Source organism: Temnothorax americanus, unplaced genomic scaffold, assembly GCF_048541705.1.
Source record: "Temnothorax americanus isolate GAGA-0224 unplaced genomic scaffold, ASM4854170v1 Scaffold95, whole genome shotgun sequence".
NCBI classification, from domain to species: Eukaryota; Metazoa; Arthropoda; class Insecta; order Hymenoptera; family Formicidae; genus Temnothorax; species Temnothorax americanus.
Window position 1 is genome coordinate 176,662 of NW_027509818.1, and position 24,876 is coordinate 201,537.

A 24,876-nucleotide genomic window follows, 5' to 3' on the forward strand; every position below is an offset into this window, starting at 1 on the left:
GGTAGCTTGATAATAATATTTTTGTGTAAATTTTTGTATACAAATATATATATATATATATATATATATATATATACTTTTTCCAACTCAGCAAACAATTTTTTATGGAACAGTACTTTAAATTCACATACTTAAATAAATAATCGATATAACTTTTGATGCCAATAGCCATCCTTTCTAAATCACTGTAAAGAGTGTAGGTAAAGAATTTATTGCGGAAAATATCACCCCAGTCAGGGTTCGAATTTGGACCTTCCTCCAATCCGTGTGATGGGGATCTATAGTACTACTAGCAAAAATTATTGTTTTCTGAAGCGAATATGGAACGCATTTAATCTATACGACGCCCTTCTTACAAACGATAATAATGTATGACGATAATGCTGTTAATAGAACTGAAGTAACCGATCCTTGCTCATCATGATCCACGTTCTATGAGCGTTCGTATTAAGCCTTATTAAAGTGATCGCGGTGTCAAGTTCGCAGCGCGACGGTTCGCTACATTGTCCCTCCGAGTGAACGGATTGTGTGACACCGAGGGATTTCATTTCCAGGGGGCTGACACGCTCAGCTATTTTCGAATCGGACTCTACTGCCGAAAAGAAAAAGAGAGAGGGAAGAAAGGGGGGAGGGAGAGAGAGAGAGAATCGGCAAATAAGAAGCAGTCGAAATATTGCCTACGAGGATCTGCGACCAAAATAAATCGGACGGACAACTTATTTTCTCGCGCGACGCTGCGTATCGCTGCGATTCTTTAACTTCCTAACACTGAGATTAAGAATTTGTTAAATTTCTTGCTAAGAAAAAGCACTAAAGATACTTCAAAATCCGTGTTTCTCGGGACATAGAAGGTATCTGGTGGTATTAATATGTATTTTTCCGTATCAAGATATTTCATTATTATTTTCTAATAATCTTGATTAAAATAATAAAAATTTCTGCGAGATTTAAACATAGTATTCCATATAGTATCTAATTAGTTCTTTCAGCTTCAGATTTATGCTCGAGAAATATTGTAATATTAGATCAGGAGCAACAATATTGATAAAAAATGTAGTCGTAAAAGAAGAGTAAATTTAAAAGTTAATTAATGTTATATTTTAAATATTGCGATGCAAAGAAATAATTGTGCAACTTACCGGCATAAGGGCCAGAGGGTGAATTGTTATCCTTGCTGCCCTTCCCATCTTTGCTACCGCTTCCTGCAACAGCAAAGAATAATTCGAAATTACAATATGGAATACAAACTTATAAAAATACAAAATGTACAAAAAATATGCATTTATATATGCATACGTATATACAGGGTGTCTGGTAATTACCATGCTGTATAAGAGCATGTTCTACAATACGAATAAAATTCAAAATGCAGTATTTTCCATGTCGAATCGCTTCAGAGCATGCATCAATGTTCAAGGTCACCATTTTGAACATTTACAATAGTACTGTGTATTTAAGATAGTAAATTAAAGAATTTGTTTCTTAATTCTTTGTATATTAATATACACTTTCTTTGTTAAAATAAAATTTTTTCGTAACTGACCTTGATACATCATCGTATGCATTTTAAAATAATCTCTATTAAAAGATAAATAACAAAATATATCATTCCATTTAAAAAAAGTTGGTGATTTTGAAATATCCTTGTCCCTCTGACCGTACTGGTCTATAACCTTGCTTTAAAGGATATTTAAGTTCTAAGCCGTAAGAAATTGACCAATCACAGTGAAATGTGAGGAGAATACTCGACTGTGATTGGCAAATTTCTTACGGCTTAGAGCTTAAATACCCTTTAAAGCAAAATTGTAGACCAGCACTAACGAAAATCGTGTCATCCTCGAACGTTCCTCTTGAAATCAAACAAGTTTCGTTTGAGAGAAACATTTCTTTTTATATCATTAAAAATAAAAGAGTGTTTAGATGGCCGGTTTTGAGCATCTCTCCCTGCACATGTATATGTATACAGGGTGATTTGTATAAATTGACCGATTTAATTATTAGCGAAAGAAGACGTATGAAATAGTTTATATCGACATTTTCAGTACAAAAGAGGACATTATATAGTGAAACTTAAAAAGAGTTATTGTACAATATACTATAAAATAAAAAATATAGTATTTCATTAAAAAAAATGAAATTGACTTGAAATGTGTGTGTGTGTGTGTGTGTGTGTGTGTGTGTGTGTGTGTGTGTGTGTGTCCTTCACCCATAAACTAATCGTTTCTACCATATAATGTCCTCTTTTGTATTGAACATCTCGGTATAAACTATTTTTTCGTATGTCTTTGAATGTTTTTCGTTAATAATAAAATCGATCACTTTATACAAATTACCTTTATATATGTATTGAAAATTCAAGTTAATTGAACAACTATATATGGCATTAAAAGTAGAATTTTTTACCAATTTCCATTATTCAAGCATCTAGAAATCTGTATGTATTTTAAAGATGTAAAGAGATCCAACTAATATATGAGATATATATGTATATATATATATATATATATATATATATATATATATATAAATATACAATTAAATTAAATATATAAAAGAGTTAAAGAAATGCATCGATGAAACAATACACGGAAATCGAGTAAAAAGGAAATCATGCAAAGCCTCCCACACAAAGTGAAGGCACATTCCGTTGGGCCAGCAGTTGTAAAAGACACAGTAATCGAAGGTAAGTGAGTTAATAGCGCAAATGTATGAGTTCCCCAATGAGCTTGGGTCAGATGAGCCAGTTGAGAAGATAAGGAGCAATAATGCATTATACGCCAATTATTCGGAATGGAACGGCTACTTTGTTTTCGTAGCAGGCAGTGCTTCCATCCTAGAATCCGCTTCATTACAAAATGGAAATGAACATAATAGATGTATATAAAAAAATATATAGGATAGAACTAATAGATTAATATCTATTCATTACAGTTTTCATTACAATATCATAATTGATTACACTGATTACAGAATGCCAAAATTTTAGAAGATTTCAGAATATTTATATAGAATATATTTTATATATGTATACGAAATATACAAGATCTACATTAAAAAATAGTGGATGAGTGCCGGAATGTTTCAAAATGTCTACAACAACTTTGAACAGTCTTTATTATTATTATTATTATTATTATTATTATTATTATTATTATATAGCGGTTGCTTTAGGATATTTAGAACATTTACCGAAGTATTTTTTTCTGCAAATTGCGAATTTTCAATTTTTACTCTTTCTAAGACTTTCAAATACGATTTCTCAAAAGATATACGTCCAAATTATTAAAAACAAAACACAATTGTGAGAAAAAAATTAAAAAAAAATTTTTAAATAATATGTTACTTGACTCCTATTATCATTTAAGATTTTTGAAAAGGTAGCTACCCTCAATTAAGAGGATAAAATGGTTCAATTGAATTTATCACAATCATACATTTTTCTTAAAAATAAAATTGCTGTGTTTTGGTATATTTTGCACGAAATACAAAGTTACAAAAATGGGGTGAATGCTTTTATTTTCATCCTGTATATATAACGGGTATGCTATTTTAAATTTCTCGGGCAAATAATATCTCGAAAAATATGGAAAATATGAAAAATTTTTTAGATAAAAGTTGTAGGATATCAAGGGGGATAAATAATAATAAAACCAATTTTTGAAAAAAAAATCAATTTCTAAGGTCACATAAAGGTCATCGCCATTTTTATAAATAGAATTGTATGATTTTTTCACAATATGATTTTTCGAATTATTCTACATATAAAAGTATTAAAGTAGAGTTATCAAAAAATGAATAGTTTACAAGAGATTTTTTTCATATTTTATTCTGATGACACATTTTGACATAAAATATAAAATATCTCGTAAACTATTTTTTTGGTAATTGTACATTAACACTTTTATATACAAAATAATAAGATGAATCAATTAGTGTAAAGAAAACACATTGTTGCTTTTCAAAAAAACATGTAGGTGCATATTGCAAATTGCATAACTTTTTGCAAAGCAACAATACGTTTTCTTTATACACCAATTAATTCATCTATTATTCTGTACATAAAAGTGTTAAGGTACAGTTACCAAAAATTGATTTTACCATTATTTGTCCCCTTTGATATCCTACAATTTTTGTCTAACAATAAAACATTTTTCCATACCTTCCATATATTTTTCGAGATATTTGCCTGGGGCATTTAAAATGGCACATCCTGTATATACATTTATCATAAAAATTGTCAATATTATAAATATTGCAAATCTAATACGCTTATTATAAACATATTCAAGTAATCTGTTATTACACAGATTTAGCCATTATTTTTTTGGCTATCAAAATGAGGTTTAAAAAAATAACACATCGATTTTCGTTACAATTCGATGAGCGAAATATGACTTCCTTGCCAGATGAAAAGGAAATCTCGGTCGTCTTCTTAAATGTGCCTGCCAATGGATGTATTGGCAAAGCGTCAAGTGACGTGGAAGACCGATTATTAGGAAAGCGAAAAGTATGACGCGATCGGTAGATACGCGGTCTTTCTCCCACCATTTAATAAATCGTAGAATCCGTCGTGTAACTCGGTCAGTCGGAAATGAAATTCACGAGGCACCGAAAGAAGTTCACATTTCCGGTGTCATTCGTCTTTCCTCGTCTAACGATCGATATCTAGCAGTTTCTGCAATTCTTTCGATTAATCGTTTTCATTTTAGAACGTGCCACATAATCAACGATTCGGAAACAAACTGTTTAAGAACGTCCGCGAGCTATCTACGCCACTACGATCTTAATAACTCACAATTAAAGCGATTTGTTTTGTTTTCTACGATTATCTGCACGGCTAATCGGTAATTCTGCAATTACATTCGTAACAATTGTAAAGCAATGTTAATGTTTACGCTTTCATACCTTTTTTTTCCAATGTAGACTTGCGCTTTTAAGTACATTTTCTCATTTCACTGATTTTACGTGTAAAACTTTTGCTATGTCGAAAGTACGTTTAATCCTTAGGGGGTCGGAATGTTTTGCAGATGCAAGTATAGGACAGCTTTCCAAGGACAGCAATTCAAGTGACAGTTTTTTGTGCGATTTTTTAAATCAAAATTCAAGACACGGGTTTAGTGAAAGAGCGATAGAGAAGTGGCGAAACCCGGAGAAGGAAGAGGGTGAAGGAAGGGTAGGAAGAGAAGGAGGATGTCTCGGAAAAAGAGACACGGCCCATACCTGGGGAATAAGGACACGAGTAGTAAACTGGTCGCAGAATGGATTGCCGTTCGGAGTATATCAGTTAGACGTATGTGTGTTGATCCGTCCTTAAGGAGCCTTAACCTACACCAGAAAGCGTGACCTTTTCAGGTTTTACCCGACCCTGTACCGACATTTCTCGTAACGTTGCCGAGTCGAGAGCGCCGAGTTCGTTGACCTCGCGTTTCTCAGCGATACCTTATTCACGTTCTGCACTTTGTTTGTTCATTGCAGTTTCAGTTTTATTTAAAATCAAATTTTCAAAAGATTCCCAAATATAGCAAGAAAAGCCAGATAGCGTAATACGTTTATTTACTATCAAATAAAATATTTAAAATATTAAATTAAAAGAAATAATAAAAAATAGTGGTAGTACTAGGTACCATATCTAGTGTTAATAAAATCGATCTTGAATGGAGAGTTTTAATAGACACTTAGACATTAGCATGATTCTCATGACAAAAGATAATTAACAAAAAAATATTGTAAAATTTGTGTACAAAAAGTATTATAAAATTGCTGTACACGTGAATAAAAAGTACGATCGAAACGTTGAACATACAGTACGCATTCTTCAGCTTCATACACATACATACAGCATACACATACACATACACATACAGCTTCATACAGCTTCATAGAGAGTATAATGTAAGAATAGCTCGCAGGAGAATTTTTATAAGAAAGCGTTTTTCTTCTTGTAATTACGTTCATTTATGTTAATTTGTACAATTAAATGAAAAACAAAAAATACAAATTTTCACAAAAGTAAACAATTTGCTACCACGAAAATACAGAACATTTTATGGTTGCGACCACGCTGTGCCAATATTTATGCCCTCTCGAGATTGGACTCGCCGAGATGTAATTTTGCTCAGTGTATTTAGAACGAAACGTTTGAATCTCGAAGGTTTCGAGTCTTCGAACCGCAAACGAATTAGAGATGTGTGTAAATCTGTCGTAGCGTTCAAGGTTGCGGTGTAGGTCGGTCTGACACACAATCACTGATAGTATTACGTAACACGAGGATGTGAGCACAGATGAGTTCGTAATTAGATCTAATTATATTAATATGATACTTATCGCTCCGATACACCAAAACGCCAAAGCTTTAGCATACAATATTGCACTTTATTGAAATTAATTTCTTTTTTTTTTTCAATTATTCAACGAAATATGTTTTGCAGCAAGAAACATTGTTTGATAATTTGGCTATTAATTTTTATTGCATGGTACTTTCCGCCAAAGTACGATCTAACAAATTGACAGTCGACATCTCTTCGCAAACTTTTGGTTGGCGACTCCCTTTTTTTCGTGTCGCGCTAGTACATTATGCACTAGACGCTTGATTGGCCGAGCATGACGAGATAGTTCGCCGGCAACTTGTTGGAAGTACGGTATCAGCTGCAATTTTGCAAGGCTACCTCACTGGGGGTTGGAAATAGTGAGAGTGGTCGAGGACAATGACGTGTGTGCTCTCCAACTCCAACGTTAGGCGTCCGGGGAAAAGGGGGTGTCAAGGGAGTGGTGGTAGTAGTGTTGGTGGTGATGGTGGTAATGATGGTGGTGGTGGTGGTGGTGGTGGTGGTGGTGGTGGTGGTGGTGGTGGTGGTGGTGGTGGTGGTGGTGGTGGTGGTGGTGGTGGTGGTGGTGGTGGTGGTGGTGGTGGTGGTGGTGGTGGTGGTGGTGGTGGTGGTGGTGGTGGTGGTGGTGGTTGTTCACCCTCTGAATAAATCAATAAGTCCAGCCGATGCACGCGCTTCAACAGAACGCAATTGGAATACAAATTTCGAGTTGCTGGCTCATAAAAAATAATATTTTCTCTCTCTCTCTCTCTCTCTCTCTCTCTCTCTCTCTCTCTCTTGAGCCAATTAGTGCAAGTGATCTGGAACAAATTGTTAGGGAACTACCACGAAAGAACGGAACAGAGAAAGGGATAAATAGTGATATACTAAAAATGGTGCTACCTGTGATAAAAGATGAGTTTGTAGGGGTAATAAATAATTCGCTTAGGACAGGTAAATTTCCAGAAGGATGGAAAACATCCACGATAATACCGATACCAAAGGTAAACAAACCAAAAAAAGCGAGCGAGTATAGACCGATTAATATGTTATACCGATATATGAAAAAGTATTAGAGTTAGTTGTAAAAAAACAGTTGAAAAAATTTCTAGAAGACAATGAAATAATAACCGAATACCAATCGGGATTTAGGAAACAGCAGTCGTGCGAGACAGCAATTCAAAGTTTTATCGAGGAATGGAAGTTGATAATTGAGGAGAAAAAATGGTGGGGGTGTTATTCTTGGATCTTAGGAGCAGAGCATTTGAGACAATAGATAGGGTAAGTTTAGTGGAAAAATTATATCAGTATGAAATAAGAGTGGTACTGGAATGGATAATATCGTATTTAAGTAATAGAAAGCAACAAGTTAGATTCAATGATATATGTTCTAAAATAATTGAGACAGTATATGGCGTGCCACAGGGATCAGTATTAAGACCTCTATTGTTTATTTTATATATAAATGATATAGTTAAAATCTGTTTGGAGGGAAGTATATTTAGATTATTTGCAGATAACACGACCGCAAGTGTAACAGGAGAAAGTTGTGAGAAATTAGAAATAAAACTAAATATGGTGCTCGGTATACTTGAAGAATGGATGAATGTGAATATGTTAAAAATGAATGCAGATAAGACCAAATATATGATAGTTAGAAGTATAAGGAAAGAAATAAAAACAGACATAATAGTAAAAAGTTTGGATGGAACTATAATTGAGCGTGTCGAGATAACGAAACATCTGGGTGTAATGATCGATAGTAAACTCCGTTGGGAGAATCACTGTGATTATATGTTAAAGAAAATAGGGAAAAAAGTGAGTTTTCTGAATAGAATAGGAAATGATATATCGGCGTACACTAGATGTACTGTGTATAAGTCTATCATAGCGCCTCACTTTGAATATTGCGCAACGATGTTAATAAGCATGGGTGAGACGCAACTGAATCGACTGCAAGTGGCACAAAACCGTGCCATGAGAGTCATACTGCAGTGCTCGCGATATACAAAGGTAAAATTGATGCTGCAAACCCTTATAAGTTTATGAATGTAAGACAGAGGCTAATGTACAATGTATGTATTTTTATTTTTAAGATAGTAAGATGAGGCATAATGCCAAAACATTTAAGTAATAGGATAGAAATAGTAGGAGATGTGAGTGGACGGCAAACGAGGCAGACTGAGAATATTAGAATTCAATATCGCAGGACGCGCGAGAAGCGCACAGAAAAGTATATTTTATGAAGGTTTGAACATGTATAACGCCCTGCCGATAAAAATTAAGCAATGCGAAAGAATTAAACCTTTCAAACGTAGGGGTTAGAGAATATATTGTACCTTATGTAGAGGAATTAATTTAACGATATTTTATGTAAAAAAAAAATAGCCGAGAAGGCTAATTCGCTCCGTGCGTTTCAGCGCCATCTACCGCTATCGCCATGCAATAAAAGTGGAAACAACGATGAGATATGAGATATGTTTATTATTATATGTTGATTATTACCAAAGCTTCTCTTGTGCAATAGATGCAGTGTATTTTTTTACATTTTACTGTTAATAATTTCGGTAAGTAAAAATTGCTATACGCGCATAATCTATGATTGCGTTACTATATAATTGGAGGTTGACTGCACAGCGGTATTTATGTCACTTTAATTACTGGAACTTCTATTTTTTATATCAGAAAACAATAAATAATAACTACTGTTAATTAAATATTGCTTTAAAAAATGTCAGTAATAAAAAGTAAAAAATGACGCAACAACTACGATGACCCATTTTTAATAATAATACGTCTAGTTGAATAGGAAAATATTCCACCCTGAGTTCACTATTCTCTCACCCGAGCGCTTTCGTAGCTCGTGCTATCCCCTCCAACCAAATGCACAGAGTGAATAAAGCTCAATCAATCAATCAATCAATCTCTCTCTCTCTCTCTCTCTCTCTCTCTCTCTCTCTCTCTCTCTCTCTTTCTTTAACATGTTTCCATTCCGAAGCCCCAATTCTAAAAATCAAAATAACTATTACATTTTATCATCTACAGATAAAAGAAAATGCGATAACCTTAAGGATATATTGGGTACTTTAAGACATATGAGACATTTTTTTTTTATTATAAAAATAATGTTAAGCTTACATACTCTTACGTTGCGCAGTTACGTTGGAAAAAATAAAGCGAAATGTTGAGAAAAGTAAAGCGTATACAAAAAAAAATCACTTTTTAAAAGTTCGTCGAGGGAAGGATCGCGACTCGGACAATATGTGCTAGCGCGCGCACCCAGACCCATTTCCGCAACATGTTGGGCCCAACTGACGTTCGAAGAATTCCGGTAACTTATTTCACATTCTCTTTCTATCAGGATAAAATTTAATGCATGCTAGGATGCATATGCGGAGCTGCCGTGTCAAACGGAATTTTATGTAATCCTTTTAAGTACATGTGTAACCGCTCTCGCGACCGTGCGTATCGATTCCGATGTATGTACGCTTTATGAATAAAATAGCACGCTCGATCGCAATTTCCGGAGTCGCGAAGAGAAAATGCGTGCGTCTGTATCGTTATGTATATTTGATCCTGCTGAAAGATTGCAGACAAAAGACACGCCAATTTATAAACGATGATGAGGACGCACGGTATCGGAAGTGAGATCCGAGGCAAAACGACAGATTTTAATTCGTAATCGTTCTTAATGACACACTTTTCTCCGAGTCGTGCTCTATGGAGAGATCTATTATTATCGAGAATAAATTTTTCAACGATAAATCCGAAAGATAAAAAAATATACATCGAGACGTTTAAATTGCCGTTATGTCTCTTTAACGGAAAAGGATAAGGCTGTGGACGCGAATAACGAAATGGTTATACTAAATATGGAAGGAAACATGTTTTTTTTTCTCCTAGTTACTCTTATGATAATGACATAACTGTATTTTGTACGATGCGTGGTGACTGCGTGGTATCTGCGTATTCTGCGTCGGGAAAACGCGCGGAAGGCGCGCGGCGGAAAACGCACGACGGCGACTCACCCGATATCGCGGTCAAGTTGCGGCAGCTGTCGCGCGCGACGCGTGGGATGCCCTTAAAATTTGCTCTATTTATAGCTCGCACCACTATACGGCGGCGACGAACTGTTGAAAGTGAGGTCGTCATCGCGATGCGATCGAGATAGGGATATTTGTAAGGAGATACTCGTAACTGACGAACACGCTGAACCGTACGAATACGTTGAAGAAACATCGAGAAACAAAGATTAACTCATTAAATCTTAGGAGGCCCCTACGCGCTTTTCTGTTTAACTCTTTATTGAAGTGTCTATATATAGGAATACCTATTTCCTCGCAATTTCTCTATGTTTTTATGTATTTTATAATTTGTTTGTGTAACATATTTGGTATCGTTATACGTTCCCAAGACTTATGTATGTTATGTAATTATTTTTCCGTTTTGTAACCCTATACCACTGATAATTTCTAATTTTAACTGTCACTTCTAAAATAAAATTTCATTATTAATTGGAAATTGACACCGCAAAATTCTCTCGTAAGAATTTTAAAAATTTAATTATATTTAACTTATATCTGCATCAGTGTATATTTATATACTACCGTTTAAAAGTTTGGAAGCACTATCTTATTAAGAAAAACAACAGTGGTGCCAATAAAATTCTTGAAATAAAATTTTTCCTTGGAGAATGATTAGAAACAAATAATACTGTGTTCAATAGTTAAAACACACAGTAAAGTTTTTCATATTTCATATACGTTTTTCTTTAGAAGTATTAGCACCACTGTTATTTTTCTTAAGAAGGTAGTGCTTCCAAACTTTTAAACGGTAGTGTATATATATTTTATATTTAAATTAGATTTTTTTCGTTAAAAAGTAGCAAAATTTCTACGATACTAAATTTACCATTTTGTAGTTTTAATTTTTCACTACAGATTTAAAATTAGAAGCCTAAAAAACTTACGTAATTATAAAATAAAATTGTATACGTAAATAAGTCTCTCATGGTTAATTTTTTTTCCAATTTAGCTGTTAATTTGATTTATTAAATTTTGATTTCAAATTTGCAATTAACAACTCAATCCAAAAACCCCCATATACTAAAATTCAGTAAAATATGTATAAATGTTTAACAATGTGCAATAAAGAGTTAAATCCTTGTAACTCGGGTGCTAATCAAAATTTTTAGACCGCAATTGATATTTTATCGTAAAAAGTGTTGCTCTTTCCGAAAACTAATTAACAACTAATAAATAATTTCGTATATTTTTTTAGTAGAATTTTTGTTACATGTTTTGTCATTACTCAAATAATAATTATATCTATTTATTCTACTAAAAAAAGTAGACGAAATCATTTATTGGTTGAATATTTGTAAAAAAAAAAACATGAGTCATTTTGTTAATCTCCATTTTTAACCTTTGTATCTTTCTTTTAAGATATCTCATCCCATTGCCGATTAAATTTTCAAAAAAAGAGTAGCTCTTTTTATCCTTAAATACTAATTACGGTTAAAAAATTGTGTTATTGTGACTCGAAGCTTCTTAGGCTTAATGGGTTAAAAAATCCTATTGAAACTGGCGGAACATTTTGAAGTTTAGATATTTTTTGTATATGGATGTCGAGGTACTGATAATTTACTAATCATCACGGGATAATTTTTAACCGTTAATTTTTCGGAACAATAATAATGAATAATGATAATAATAATGAAAATAGGAAATTCTTGGTTTTCTTTGACATCAGGTTAAATTGGATTTTATTTTTATTGTAATAATACTGTATTCATATATTGAAGTTTTGTTGCCTGATTAAGTATATTTCCCATAATAATTCTGATTTCGGTTAAAAAAAAAACGTACTATCTTCAGAACTCCTATGTATACGTGGCATGTGAGTCGTGAGATCTGAGAAGTATCCTAATTAAGCGGCATAAATGTATCGTTTATTTTCTCACAGGGATCACAATGACTTCTAATACTAAAAGTGTGTGTCCTTACACACATACTTAAATATGCTAAATTAACTCATTCTCAAGAATAATTCGGGCTTTCTGATTAACGAACGTTATCAACTTTTTCTCGCTATCATCACCTTCGCTTTTTCACATTAATGAACCGTAAATGCCGCACTTAAACGCATTGTTTCCAGTTGTTGGAATAAAAGTTGCGCTTCAGTTATTCTTCATTAAGTTATCAACTATGAGACAAGTTAAATGCGAACGAAAGAGTTTGTTACAATTGTAAATGTGTAATGACGACCGGCTTTTTTTCGTGAGAACGCGCTCTTTCTGAAGTAAAAGTCTCTTCCACTTCTTGCTAAGTTCTTATTATTGACGGCATGTACTCATTATAAATGGTGTTATAAATAATGTAACAGTCCGCTTGCGATGCTAGCCGCGAGGTAATCTTACCGAGCCGAATTTTCCGACCATGTAATTGCATTGTTGTAATTACGGTCGCACCACTTTCCAGTTCGAAAGTGAAGTTCATCTATATAGATAAAATTAAGTGAGTGGTGGTAAATTCATCCGACAATTAAGCCGTAAGCATTGATAATTGTTAATAATTGATCGCGCTTTAATATTATTAAACTAAAAGACAGCAAAATAAATGTCTCAAGTATTTTGAATATTGGCCTGAAATACCGCGGCGAAAAGGGAAATTCGGCAAGTTTCTTTTCTTGATTTATTTTCCGAGAATATGGCGTGTAAGAATTCCGATCCGTCGCGATGTGCAGGTTTTGCGCATGGTTACATCGAGCTGACGTCGCCCGAACTCTCCTTATCTTTCGCGAACAAAGCAGAAACGAAGTGCAGAAACGAAGAGCCTTCTTTAACGGCTCTCGAGAGTTATTCACCTGCGACTGTGGAAACTGAGAACTCATCATTCGCATGATTAACGGCACGCGCAGCGCGATTGTATCTTCTCTAAAAAGATGAATGAGGGAGCTATGTGAAAGATCCGTCGCGTCATACTCGTCAATCGTGAAAAAAGAAGATAATTTTGAATTACACCAAAAGAGCGTGTAAAGCTTCCGAACAATGATTAAAAGAAAGCTCATGCGATAAAGGGTATTTTGCAATTACGACTAATGTAGATTAACTTTGATCTGGGTTTAACTTACTTTTTATCTTTTTCTAGTTCTAAGAATAAAAAAAAGTAAGTTAAATTGAGCTTAAAGTTAATGTGCATTGATAGAAATGGACATACGACGATTAATCGTAAAATCCGCGGAATTACGATTATTCGTCGATTAATCATCGATAATCACATCTTCTTGCAAAACGACACGTATTTATCGCGCATCGTTCTCCAGACTCCAGATGGAGAAGAGTCGGCCGAGCTGAATTGACGAAATGCAAAGCCGAGAGAAATCGGTACGGCTTTAACGGTACGTCGTCGCGTCTCCGTCGCGTCGATTGGATCGGCCGGCCGTCTATTTGTTTCGACGAAGGAGCGCGGGCTCTCCGTCGTCGATGAACGCCTTCTTTAACGGCTCTCGAAGCGTTATCCACCTGCGACCATGAAAACTGAGAGCTCATCGTTCGCATGACTAACGGCACGTGCAGCGATCAGCGATTGTCGTGTCTCACGCGAGCGTCGCGAGCGCGAACGCGCCGCGTGAGGCGCGCCGCGCCGCGCCGCGTCACGAAATTAATGGGACGGATGCGAGAGCCGCGAGAGCGTCGGGCAGCGTCGACGCGCGTTAGACTTTCGACGGGGAAAAAACGAGAACGACCTTGCTTCGTATTTCTGGAAATCTAATCATCACTGATGTCCAAGACGAGATATTCCCGCAAACCAAAAGTGACGATATCCGAGTAAGACGCAGAACGCGAGTCGCAAGCACACACACAGTCTACATGTCAACCTAACCTCTTTGTTGGATGTAGATAGGCCTTAACACAGACGGATAAGACGCGCGTCCTGGTTTTCGAGGAATTTTTCTCTTCGAAATATTCTCGCTAGCGTGAGAAAATTCTAAAACTTCTTTCTTCATTTCTTCAGGATGTCTATTCAAATCTAAGAAAATATTTTCCCATTTTCCTGATTTTTCCTGACGCAACTTCAACTTTCTCGATAAGAGTTTTTAAATGCAAACTTAGAGATATTAAATTAACCCTTTAACTGCTTTGAACGAGAATACTCGCGACGATATTACATATTGTCCGTCAGACGGTTTGGTGTTAACTTGGGCCGCAAGTTTGTCAAGCAAATCTTCATAATTTGACTACAAACATGACCAAAAATCAAGATTGTTTAATCAACTAATATTTTATTTTATATTAATATTTGAGGTAAGAGGAGAAATAAAAGGAAAAAATGCACAAAGAAAAAATACTAATTTATTTAAATTGTTTTTTTGTATGATAAATTCCAAAGCATGTGGAACAAAACAAAGGGCAACATTACAATGTTTACGACTTGACTTCTGAGAGTTTGACTATAGGTTCTTTAATAAACGAGTTAACTCGTCCAAAGCATCTGACGGGCGATATCGTCGTGCGAGTATTTTCGTCTAAAAGCAGTGAATGGGCTAAATTTTGCTAAACTTCGTAATTCTTTTTCTTACTTGTACAATGATAAAGAAAAAATTAATTAGTAGTGTTTTAAATAACAGATAAGGTTTTAATTAAATCCTTTTAACAGATTAAAAAAATTATAAAAGAATTATAATAGAATTTCATAAATATTATGTAAAAACTTTAATAAAGTTACAAAAGTATTACACACACAAAATGTTCATTTATTTATCTCCAGGAAATCAGAATCTATTATAAACATAAATGACATAAAGATGTCAGTATTTAAATATTAAAAAACTATTTTTATAAACAAAACAAGATTTATGCAAAAATTTCAAGCATAATTTATGTAACACTTTGGTACGAAAAGAAAGTAGTACTTTGCTACTTGCAAAATAAAAACAAAATCGTCAAAGAGATAATTTTGGGAAATATTCTTTGAACAAAATTCAACAAGTTAAAACAAGTCCTTAATTTTTCAGAAAAGACAGAAAAGATAATTCTCCGAGAATTCCAGATGGTCCCAGGTTCTCCCAGGTAATAGCCAACTTTCTCTCGCGATCGTTGGATTTTTATTTCATTCTTATATAATATTTTGCATTTTTATCTAATACATGTCTTTTAAAGTAACCACTGCACATTATTACTTTGAGTCGATCGCCAAACGTGTTCGCCACGATATATTCTGGTATCGGTCGGATGACGATGACGGCGCTTTAATTTATAAACTCGACATAACCTCAGCGATAAAACCGGTATCGAGGCACGTTGTTGCGGTAAATTGCACAGATTAGCGGTCCAATACGTGTGGCTTATCGCGTACGTCAAAATGTTATCCGCAGAATCGAACGGTCGCGGTAACACCGTCACACTTAGGTAAACAATGACTTTTTTCCTTATACAGTAAAAAAAAATTGAAAAAGAGAATAATCACTTTTTGTAGCTTTTAGACGTTTAAAAAAGTTCACGATATTAGAGAGATGTTTTAGCTTCGTCGCGTGGATAATGTTAATGATTTTTGTGATCAATTAATGAAAATATATTGTATATACATGCATATTCCATTAATTAATATGTATCAGATACTGGATTTTTAATATAGAAACAGACATATTATTAAATTAAAATTTAATAATTAGATTAATTAAATTAAATTATTAAATACCGCGGTCGATCTAATATCGTATTCACCATATTGTATTTGCCATTTTACTCGCAGTAAACTGAAAAATATCTATATCATAAACTTTTACAAAATTCTAATAATTACAGCTTGGATTTGAATTATATAGTAAAAGTGTTTTTATTTTTTCTCTACGTGCCCTATGAGCAGAGATATTGGGACCCAACGTTCGCGCGTATTTGGAAATTTACATTTATAAAGAAATCATCGTCATCGTCCAGAAAATTCTTGTCCTTTTCATATTTTCGACGATAGATGGTTCTTGATTTCCGATAAACCACACTCGCGTTATTATCGAATCTGCAGGTAAATCAAGCCGAAGAGTCAAATCGGATTATCGCGGGAGAAAGATTTCTATTTATATATACCATCTACGTAGATCTGAACCATTTATAAAGAAAGAGATTTTCGAAAGACAGGTACTTCTCTTACATTGCCAAGAGGCCTGTTCTTTTTAGCAATTTTAGCTGAGCTTCTTGCACGGTTTATTTTTCTTTTTTTCTCTCCATGGCAACGTGAAAAGAAAAAGAGGGAAGAGATGAACCGCGCAAAAAGTTCAGCTAAAAAGAACAGGCCTAAGGTTTCAATTGATTGAATCGGTCAGATAATATCGTATAAAACGATCCATATAAATACAATTGTTCGTTTACAAAAGAGATACTTTCAGTCAGAGACTCCGCGTGTCAGGGACGTTTCCGCGCAGCAAAAGTAATGATTTATGTTCAGTACTTGCACAACTCGATCCTTCGAAAATGTGGATCTGGGGATGCTTTTGAACGTGCGAATTTAATGCAGCGATAATGGTGCTTGCATACAAGTACATCTGCTCTATTCAGTCAACCGCTAATTGGAAAACCGTCAGCGTATTCCGTCGATGGCGACGCTTCGAAACGATGCATTTTGCTCGGTGCTTCTCGAATCTTTCATTAACTCACCATAAAAGCATATACATTTTTCAAGACGGGCAATATAATTTTGTATTGCGTGCCGCTTATAGAAGCAATACTCGGCCGGTCGATATTTTTCGTTATGATGAAAGAAGCGGAAAACTGTCGAGAAAATGAAACGGGAGAGACGAGGATGAGGACGAGACGAGTAATATCGCGCGAGTAATATCGCCCGTCGAGGAACTGTTCTGTCTCGATAAAATAAAATACGACTACGGTAAAGTGGGGATATTAACGACAAGAAGGAGATACAAGGACGCTTAAAAATATCCGTAAATAAATTCTGACTCGGTTAGATGATTCTGTTAAACGGTTGACAGAGGAATTCTTCGACTGTCCAACAATTCACACTGATTCACGTTGAATTCTGAAAAATTCTGGGTTTTTCACAAAATGTCGAAGAGGTCGGTTCTGTGCGGACGACCGAGGGAGATGCGTATCTTCCGACTCTCAAGGTCGCAGTCGTCGCCGCTGTCGTCGTCGAGGTCGGTGAATGCTCGACCGTGATGGAGGCGCATACCGTTCCCGGGTGCAAGGGTAGCATTCGCCCCGCCGCCCGCGGGGTTGGTAGACGGACCAGCAGACGGGAGTAACGATTGCCACCACTACCTCTCCCTGACGAGAGGGATGCTCGCGCCCCCGCCGAGCCTCGTTCACCTACCAACATCCACCACCTACTAACCGATCGGAAAACATCCCTCTTTTGGTCATTCTCTGCAGAAGCTGCAGAAGGCGCCTATAATTTCATAATAGTTTCATAATGAGGCGTGTGACCGAAATTATGGTTACACTTGCCGAAAAATTCGTATAGAGATATTAATTGAAATAATTTTATTCTAGCGCTGCAACACATGATTGGATGAAAACGCACATTTCTCGCAAAATATACTGAAATAGATTCTTTTCCCAAACAAAAATATTAAAGAATTCGATAGTTATTTTGTCAACTATCGTGAATAATATATATCTCATTCTCGTCGTTTTTTAATCCTTAACATTATCAATTTTACACTGAAGATGATCTGATAACAGACCGAAACGTGTTATATGTAGTTTTAGTTTTATTATAAATACAATACAATGTTTCAACGTTAACACTCAGTTGCAGCTCTATGCTCCATATTTTCTTTAGTTGATTTAAATCGTCTAAGCCTTTGATATTTAATCTCGTTTGTCTTTGCAGAGTTTGATAAACGATTTTCTTTCAAACATAGCGATCTTCTTGGAAATTATAATTTTTATAGCACAAATTAAACTAATTACATCATTTTTAAATCATTTTTCTGTAAATTGTGCGAGAAGAAGAGGTGGCAATTCTCGAAGATACCGCTAAATCCCAAATGTTAAGATAAACTTTACAGAACTTGAAATTATAAACTTGAAAGATCAATATTGGAATGAGTGAGCAAGTTTGAAAATTTTTGGACGCAGTGCTCCTTTTTCGAATTTGTAGTTTGCAAGATTGCAAGATCACTCCTCAACAATATTTAGCTCGCCCGTGTCATCCGCCTTAAATTGAACTTCCGCGTCCTTGACTGCGAATTCGCGTGATATCATTCACCGAAGGACCGGACGGCTGTACGTGCGAATCGAGCACGTACAAATCACGCTTTCGACACGCACGCATACGCCAAACTTATCGATAAGTATACGGTCATTCTCGTTGGGATTATACTCACGCAGCAAATCAATAAGGCCAAATCACCTTACCGGGAAAATCCAATATTCGCGCAAAAAGATCAATATATATCAGCAACAATTGCCTTAAGAGTGAATCTCACTTTAATCCTCTCTCGAACGTGTCCGGAAAATGTCCTTCAATGTTCTCGAAGCTCTGGTGAAAAGTCGACGAGTAACTTATCATTAACTTTCTTCCACAAAAAGCTGATAATCGCTCGTGGAAACAATAATAAGCGCAGTGAAAATACAAGTGTAACGCTTTTATCTATAATGTTTATATTTTTGCGACACGTGCGAATAAAACGAAGACGTTGAACGAAGAAAGATCTATGTTTTTGATTTCGATTCGAAACATGTTTTCATGAGTAAATAGCCAATGAATAAATTAATATTTATCCATCCAAAATTTTTATTGGATAAATATTGACGAGAAAATTCACGTATGAGGGAAATAGCTGGGAGTAATAAATAATTTCGTCGAGTTATCAGAACGACAGACGGGAGCAGCGACTCCCGTCGAAAAAGAGCGCGGAACAATGTCGTGAATGGATTAAATCGCACGTTATCGCTAACGGTTATTTATAGAGTGCGGTGTCGATACGCCGCGAGCGCGAGGAAAAGAAGTCCCTTGCCGTCGCGTCCATCCAAACGAGTAAAAAGATGCAAAAACAATGAAATAATTCCGCTGCAAAATAAAGCGCTACTAGAAGTTGACCGAAGAAGTGAGAACTTTCGCTGTCTTCGGTGCACTCTTGAAACTAGCACATATCTCTTCTCTATTTCTCAACCACTCATAATTCAAAAAGCATTAGCGTCTCAGGTTTATACAGATATACACTCTGCGTATTTCTATATCAAATTAAAAGAATAATATAGAAGCAGGGTTGTTCTAGAATTAGGACCGGTTTCGAGGCATTCGGATTTTAGATTTTTAAATGACTGCATCTATCGAATCAGACTCTCTCTCTTATTCTCCCTCCTCCTCTCGTAATTCCGTGTAGTGCTTTTCTCTAAGTCCGAAGTCCGACTTGCGCGAGAGCCTGAAAATTTGACGAGGTGTATAGACGAGCTCGCGCGCTGGCGCACAGGCGGCCGAATCGGCGGACGCGGAAACATTCGCGGAAGAACCTTCCGTCGGACGAATCAATAACGGGAACCCTCGGGTGTGAAGGAGACACCTCCGAAGCGGCGGCGGCGGCGGCGGCAGCAGCGGACCCGCTCACTCGCTCGCTGCGCGCGCGGGGATGTCCCACGCACAATGTGGCGTACCTTCTGCGCGCCCCCCGCGTTTGTTCACCCGCTCCAACACGACGGTAAGTTTCGTTTTGGGCGCAGGTAGCTACGGGACCCTCGAGTTTCTTTTCTTTGGGTATATTTCTAGCATTTGTTTTTCTTGTACACCAGTAACTGTACCAGGACCCCTATTCTGTAACTCTAACGACCAGGCGAGCGACTGCATTAAGCTGTGTCACATGATGCGCATTCGTGTCGGTGAAAAGTCATGTAGACGTGATCGATAATGACAAAGATTTGATCTTTGATGCTCCTCCAGAAAAAGGAACGAGGTCGTGAGGATGAACACAGAATATTGCACAGAAAATTATAAAACATAACTGAAAAGAGCACCTATACATTATAAAACTTGAATATATGAAAGTATTTATATTTGTGTATAAAAATTTTATATATGCATGTTTAACATCTATGCACAGAAATTTATTATATTAATTTTTGAGGGAAGAGACTGAAATTGAGGGAAGCTCTGAGATTGAAACTCTTTTAAATCGATGAAGAACTTTGCGCGAAACGAAGAAAAAATATGATAAGAGGGGTGCTAGTTTCGTCAGTTACGTTACTGATCAGGATAGAGGAGCATGGGAGGGCTCGCAACGTGTAACATGGCCGAGGCCTTGTCTCTCCTTCCCTCTTGCCGCCCTCTCTACCGCGCAGACAAGCTTTCAAGGTCGGTTACATTCAACTGGAAAATCACTCGCTGAAATGCTGTTAGATAGCGCCACGTTACAGCGTCTGCGAAACACGTGGTGCGACAAAAGTCGCGCGATTGTTGAGGAGAGGGGACCCTACAGTAATGCCACTTATCAAGAAATAATCCCCAAAATTCTCTAAGATTCTAGGGATAAAAATGTTCAAATTTCTATATTTCTATATTCGATGTTGCGAGGATTGCGAGGAATCGAAGTATTTAATGTTTTTTAGCAATAGATCCCAACAGCAATAATATCCTGTGTATCTGTAGAATATACTAAGGGTGAAATTTCATGGGGAGTGAAAAGCAGCAACAGATCATACTGATTGGCTACAAAATAGAGAAGTTCTAGAAACTCGAGAACTTCTCTATTTTGTAGCCAATCAGTACGATCTGCTGCTGCTTTTCACTCCCCATGAAATTTCACCTTAAGGATGTACTTAATATACTGAGAACATCTTAAGGTGCGAATTCATGGGACGCTCGTTTCAGCGTATCGCGAAATCACGTGATTTCGCGCTGACGCTAGCGTCAAGCAAAGAAAGCTGGATTTTCTCAGCTCTAGCGTCAAAGCCAAAGCAGCGCGAAGACGCCGAAATTTTGACGCTGTTTTCCTTTTCATGAATTTCAATTGACGCCGACGTCACGTGTGGTCATGCGACCTTCTTGCCGCTGAAAATGAGCGTCGAGCGTCAGCATGAAAAGGCACCTTTATACTTTACGATATTCTCTGAACATTTTCAGAATAATACATTTGCTGTTAGGAATATAATTCATTTTGTTACACAATTATCGCTACACTTGATTATTGAATAAAAAGACATTCAGAACTTGAGAAATTCTTCATTCAAATAGCTAATTTATATATATGCATAAAATATATTGTCTACATTAGTGAGCTCTATATACTGGAATAAACCTTTAAGGAGGTTCGCCTATTAGTCGGAAGTCAATTTAGTCTTAATTTTTTTATATAATTTACATAAACACTTTACATAAATAATCCCAAAAGTTGTGCAATATTGACCGTATAGTTTTTTTGTAATATATTATTCAGAAATTGACCACTTTGAGCCTATCGCCTCATGAGAAACGGTCGCTCTGAGGTAAATGATCATTGATTTAGGGGATTGCATAAAAACTTTAAAAATAGGATTTTACTGTGTGGATTTAAAGCTTTAGGACCGATATCACAGTTTCCGATTAACGTGATCCTCCGATTAAACTCACTCTGCATCTCTTTCTATAAAGGGCCGGTATCACAGTCTCCGATTAACGTGATTCTCCGATTAAACTCACTCTGCATCTCTTTCTAACTTTCCCCCTAGGAAGAGACGAAGAGCGAAGAGTGAGTTTAATTGGAGAATCTAGGGAAAATCACGTTAATCGGAGACTGTGATACCGGCCCTAAACTGTCCCTCTAGAAAGAAACGAAGAGTGAGTTTAATCGGGGGATCACATTAATCGGAGACTGTGATATCGGCCCTTTATTGTCACAAAGTTTACTTTTACCTCGTGGATCGAATTAGTAATTCAGACGTTGCCATTGGCAACGCAACAGCTGATGCGAACCCAACCTCACAAACAGTGTTTAACCACTAATCATGAATCCACGTAATCATCAATGTATTAACCATTTTAAGTCTTTAGTATTCTCTGACAATTGTTCATATAGGTTTTTATAAATTTGTGATTTTTCTTTTACTTTATAATGTTGGATAATAAGTACCTGACAACGATTCCCAAGTTGTTGACGCTCTCATACTTCGGCATATATTTGTTAATATTCTATATACTAATAATTTACGAAGAATATAGCACATAACTAGCATTTACAATTTATTATACTAATATTGCATATAATTCGGGATTGCTGTATAATGACATTATTATTCAATCGCATTTTTGACTCCAAAGTAGTAGGCGAACCTCCTTAATGTCCGTTCTAGACTGGAGGATGATCCTACTCGCGGCTCATCCTAGTGAGTAGTGTAGACGGGTAAAAATCGCGGATAATCAATGATTTTTATTCGTCTGCGCTACTTACTAGGATGAGCCGCGAGTAGGATCATCCTCCAGTCTAGCAATAACGGGCATAAGGAATAAAATATTCCCACCTTTAGAAGAAGATACATACTGGGTGGCTAGCTTTATTACGGATATGTTACGTTGATTTGTTAATGTTATTATATCATGGCTATAAGCACATAAGTTGCATTCAGCAAGAAAAGCAGCTTAATGATTCTTTAATATGATTGGTTTATACACTTAGATCTAACAAAGGACTAAAGGCAAGAACCAATCATATTAAAAAATCACTGAGCGTTTTTTGAGCTATTTTTTTTTTCACTAAAGGTAGCCATTGGCTGTGTTCAGCAGAGAAAGTTGCTTTGCAACTGTTAAGAAATTCGTGAATTTGATTGGTGTGCTCTTAGCTCCGGCAAAAATTAAAAGTATACACCAATCAGATTCCTAAATTTTACAACAGTTACAAAGCTGCTTAGTTTTCTCTGCTGAACGCAGCTATCGACAAGTAGTTCATAGTTTATTCTTATATTTAATAACGTCTTAAAATGCTATAAATCAATTACAGAGCTGTATCAGCACCTTTAAAACATTACTTAAGACGGTCTTGAAATAAGAATGGACTTAAGTAATGTTTTAAGCTGCTAATACGACTCTGTGATTGGTTCATAACATCTTAAGATCGTACTTAAGATGGTCTTATAAGATCCGACTATGAATATCGGCCTATGAATACGAGCCTATGAATACACATAAATACGAGTTCTTTATGTGAACTGAACACTTTTTAACATTTTTAGAACTTTTAATAAAATAATTCACACATGTCATTTTATTTTTTATTTTTTAAATTGATATAAAATAAAGAAAGGCAATTTTAAAACTTGGACACTGTACTCGAATACAAAGTACACTGGCCTATACACATGTTCTTTTGCTAGAAAACGATCATATTCATTTCGTTCATAAAGAATTGATCATGCACTTATTACTATTTTTGTTGTTTAATTGTATTAATTGTATGAAAAATTGGTGAAAACAAAAAACATTTTTAAAGTACTTTAGCATATACTGTCTTACGTCGATAAAACTGAAAATGTTAATAGAGTTATCGACGATTGATAAAAATCAACAGTCGGTAATTATCTTTCTCGTAACTGCTTAAAGTTTTCGTGTCGTGTGAATAAATATCTAAAAACTATAACTAAAGATGCAATTTGCGTTATCGGTTTATGCATATATATAACATTCGTAGCGGATCATAAATATTATTAATAGTCATCAAATTTTCTACACACAACACACTTTTGTATTCAACTACATGTTGGACATGCAGCTTATTTCTATTAAATTGCAAGAAGTAATAAATTGATTAGTAACGTTCCAGAAAAATTATAAAATATAAGAATTATGGCAAAGATTATTTTACGGGAAAGATTATATAGACTCTGCAGAAATGCTACATGCAACAGATAATGGATAATATATGTGTGAAAGAGATACAGAGAAGTTAGATACATGTTTGAAAAAATGGGAATATGAATATAAAAGATTAAAGAAGATTTAAATAAGAAAAATTACTGCGTGTGAGTTAAGGAAAGAATTTTTAAATTGTTTAAGGATCGATCCCTGAAAAGTGTACATATTTCAATCTACATCGAGTAATGGAAAGTGTGATGACACATATGCTTTCACGCCAAACTTTACACGAGTTCATCATTGATGCTATTTAGGACATCGAGTACACATTGAGTTAGAATTAACATATACGCACAGACATAAATTAACTTCTTAATGATTGTAGCAATAGTAAGTTACTTAGAAGCAAGCATTCCAAGATGTTAAAGAATGAGACGTTAAATCAGTGGCACTCAAATGCCACGAAAGGTCACACACGATACAAGTCAGAGAACTCTTTCACAGGTTACTTATCAAAGATTACGGGCTTTCAAATAGCGAAATCTTTAGGAAACACGACGTAAGTGATTTGTTCAAGCGATAATGACAATCGCATAAAAGTATTAATTGGTCAATCAAAGATATATATTACTCTTTTTAAATTAAATATATATATATATATATATATATATATATATATAAATAGGAAAAGTTATTAAATAATTAAGTTATTTTGTATTACTATATATATGCGCTATATTTGCTATTATTGACCTTCTCTGTATTGTAAAAATGTATAAAACGCATAAAGAAAATTA

The 24,876-nt window shown here is 35.4% G+C and overlaps 1 protein-coding gene and 1 long non-coding RNA gene across 5 annotated transcripts in view; one reads left to right on the forward strand and one right to left on the reverse strand.

Moving 5' to 3' along the window:
* The window catches only part of LOC143908434 (uncharacterized), a 279,285-nt gene that overhangs the window by 18,456 nt on the left and 235,953 nt on the right, over window positions 1–24,876 (reverse strand). For all 4 annotated transcript variants that reach the window (XM_077426096.1, XM_077426097.1, XM_077426098.1 and 1 more), the window contains one exon: window positions 1,140–1,202. In XM_077426096.1, coding sequence (XP_077282222.1) covers window positions 1,140–1,202 — 63 coding nt within the window. The remainder of the gene's footprint in view (window positions 1–1,139; window positions 1,203–24,876) is intronic.
* Window positions 19,114–21,725, forward strand: LOC143908446 (uncharacterized). The gene is made up of 3 exons (XR_013260145.1): window positions 19,114–19,961; window positions 20,053–20,304; window positions 20,385–21,725. It is a non-coding gene; the product is annotated as an uncharacterized LOC143908446 (long non-coding RNA).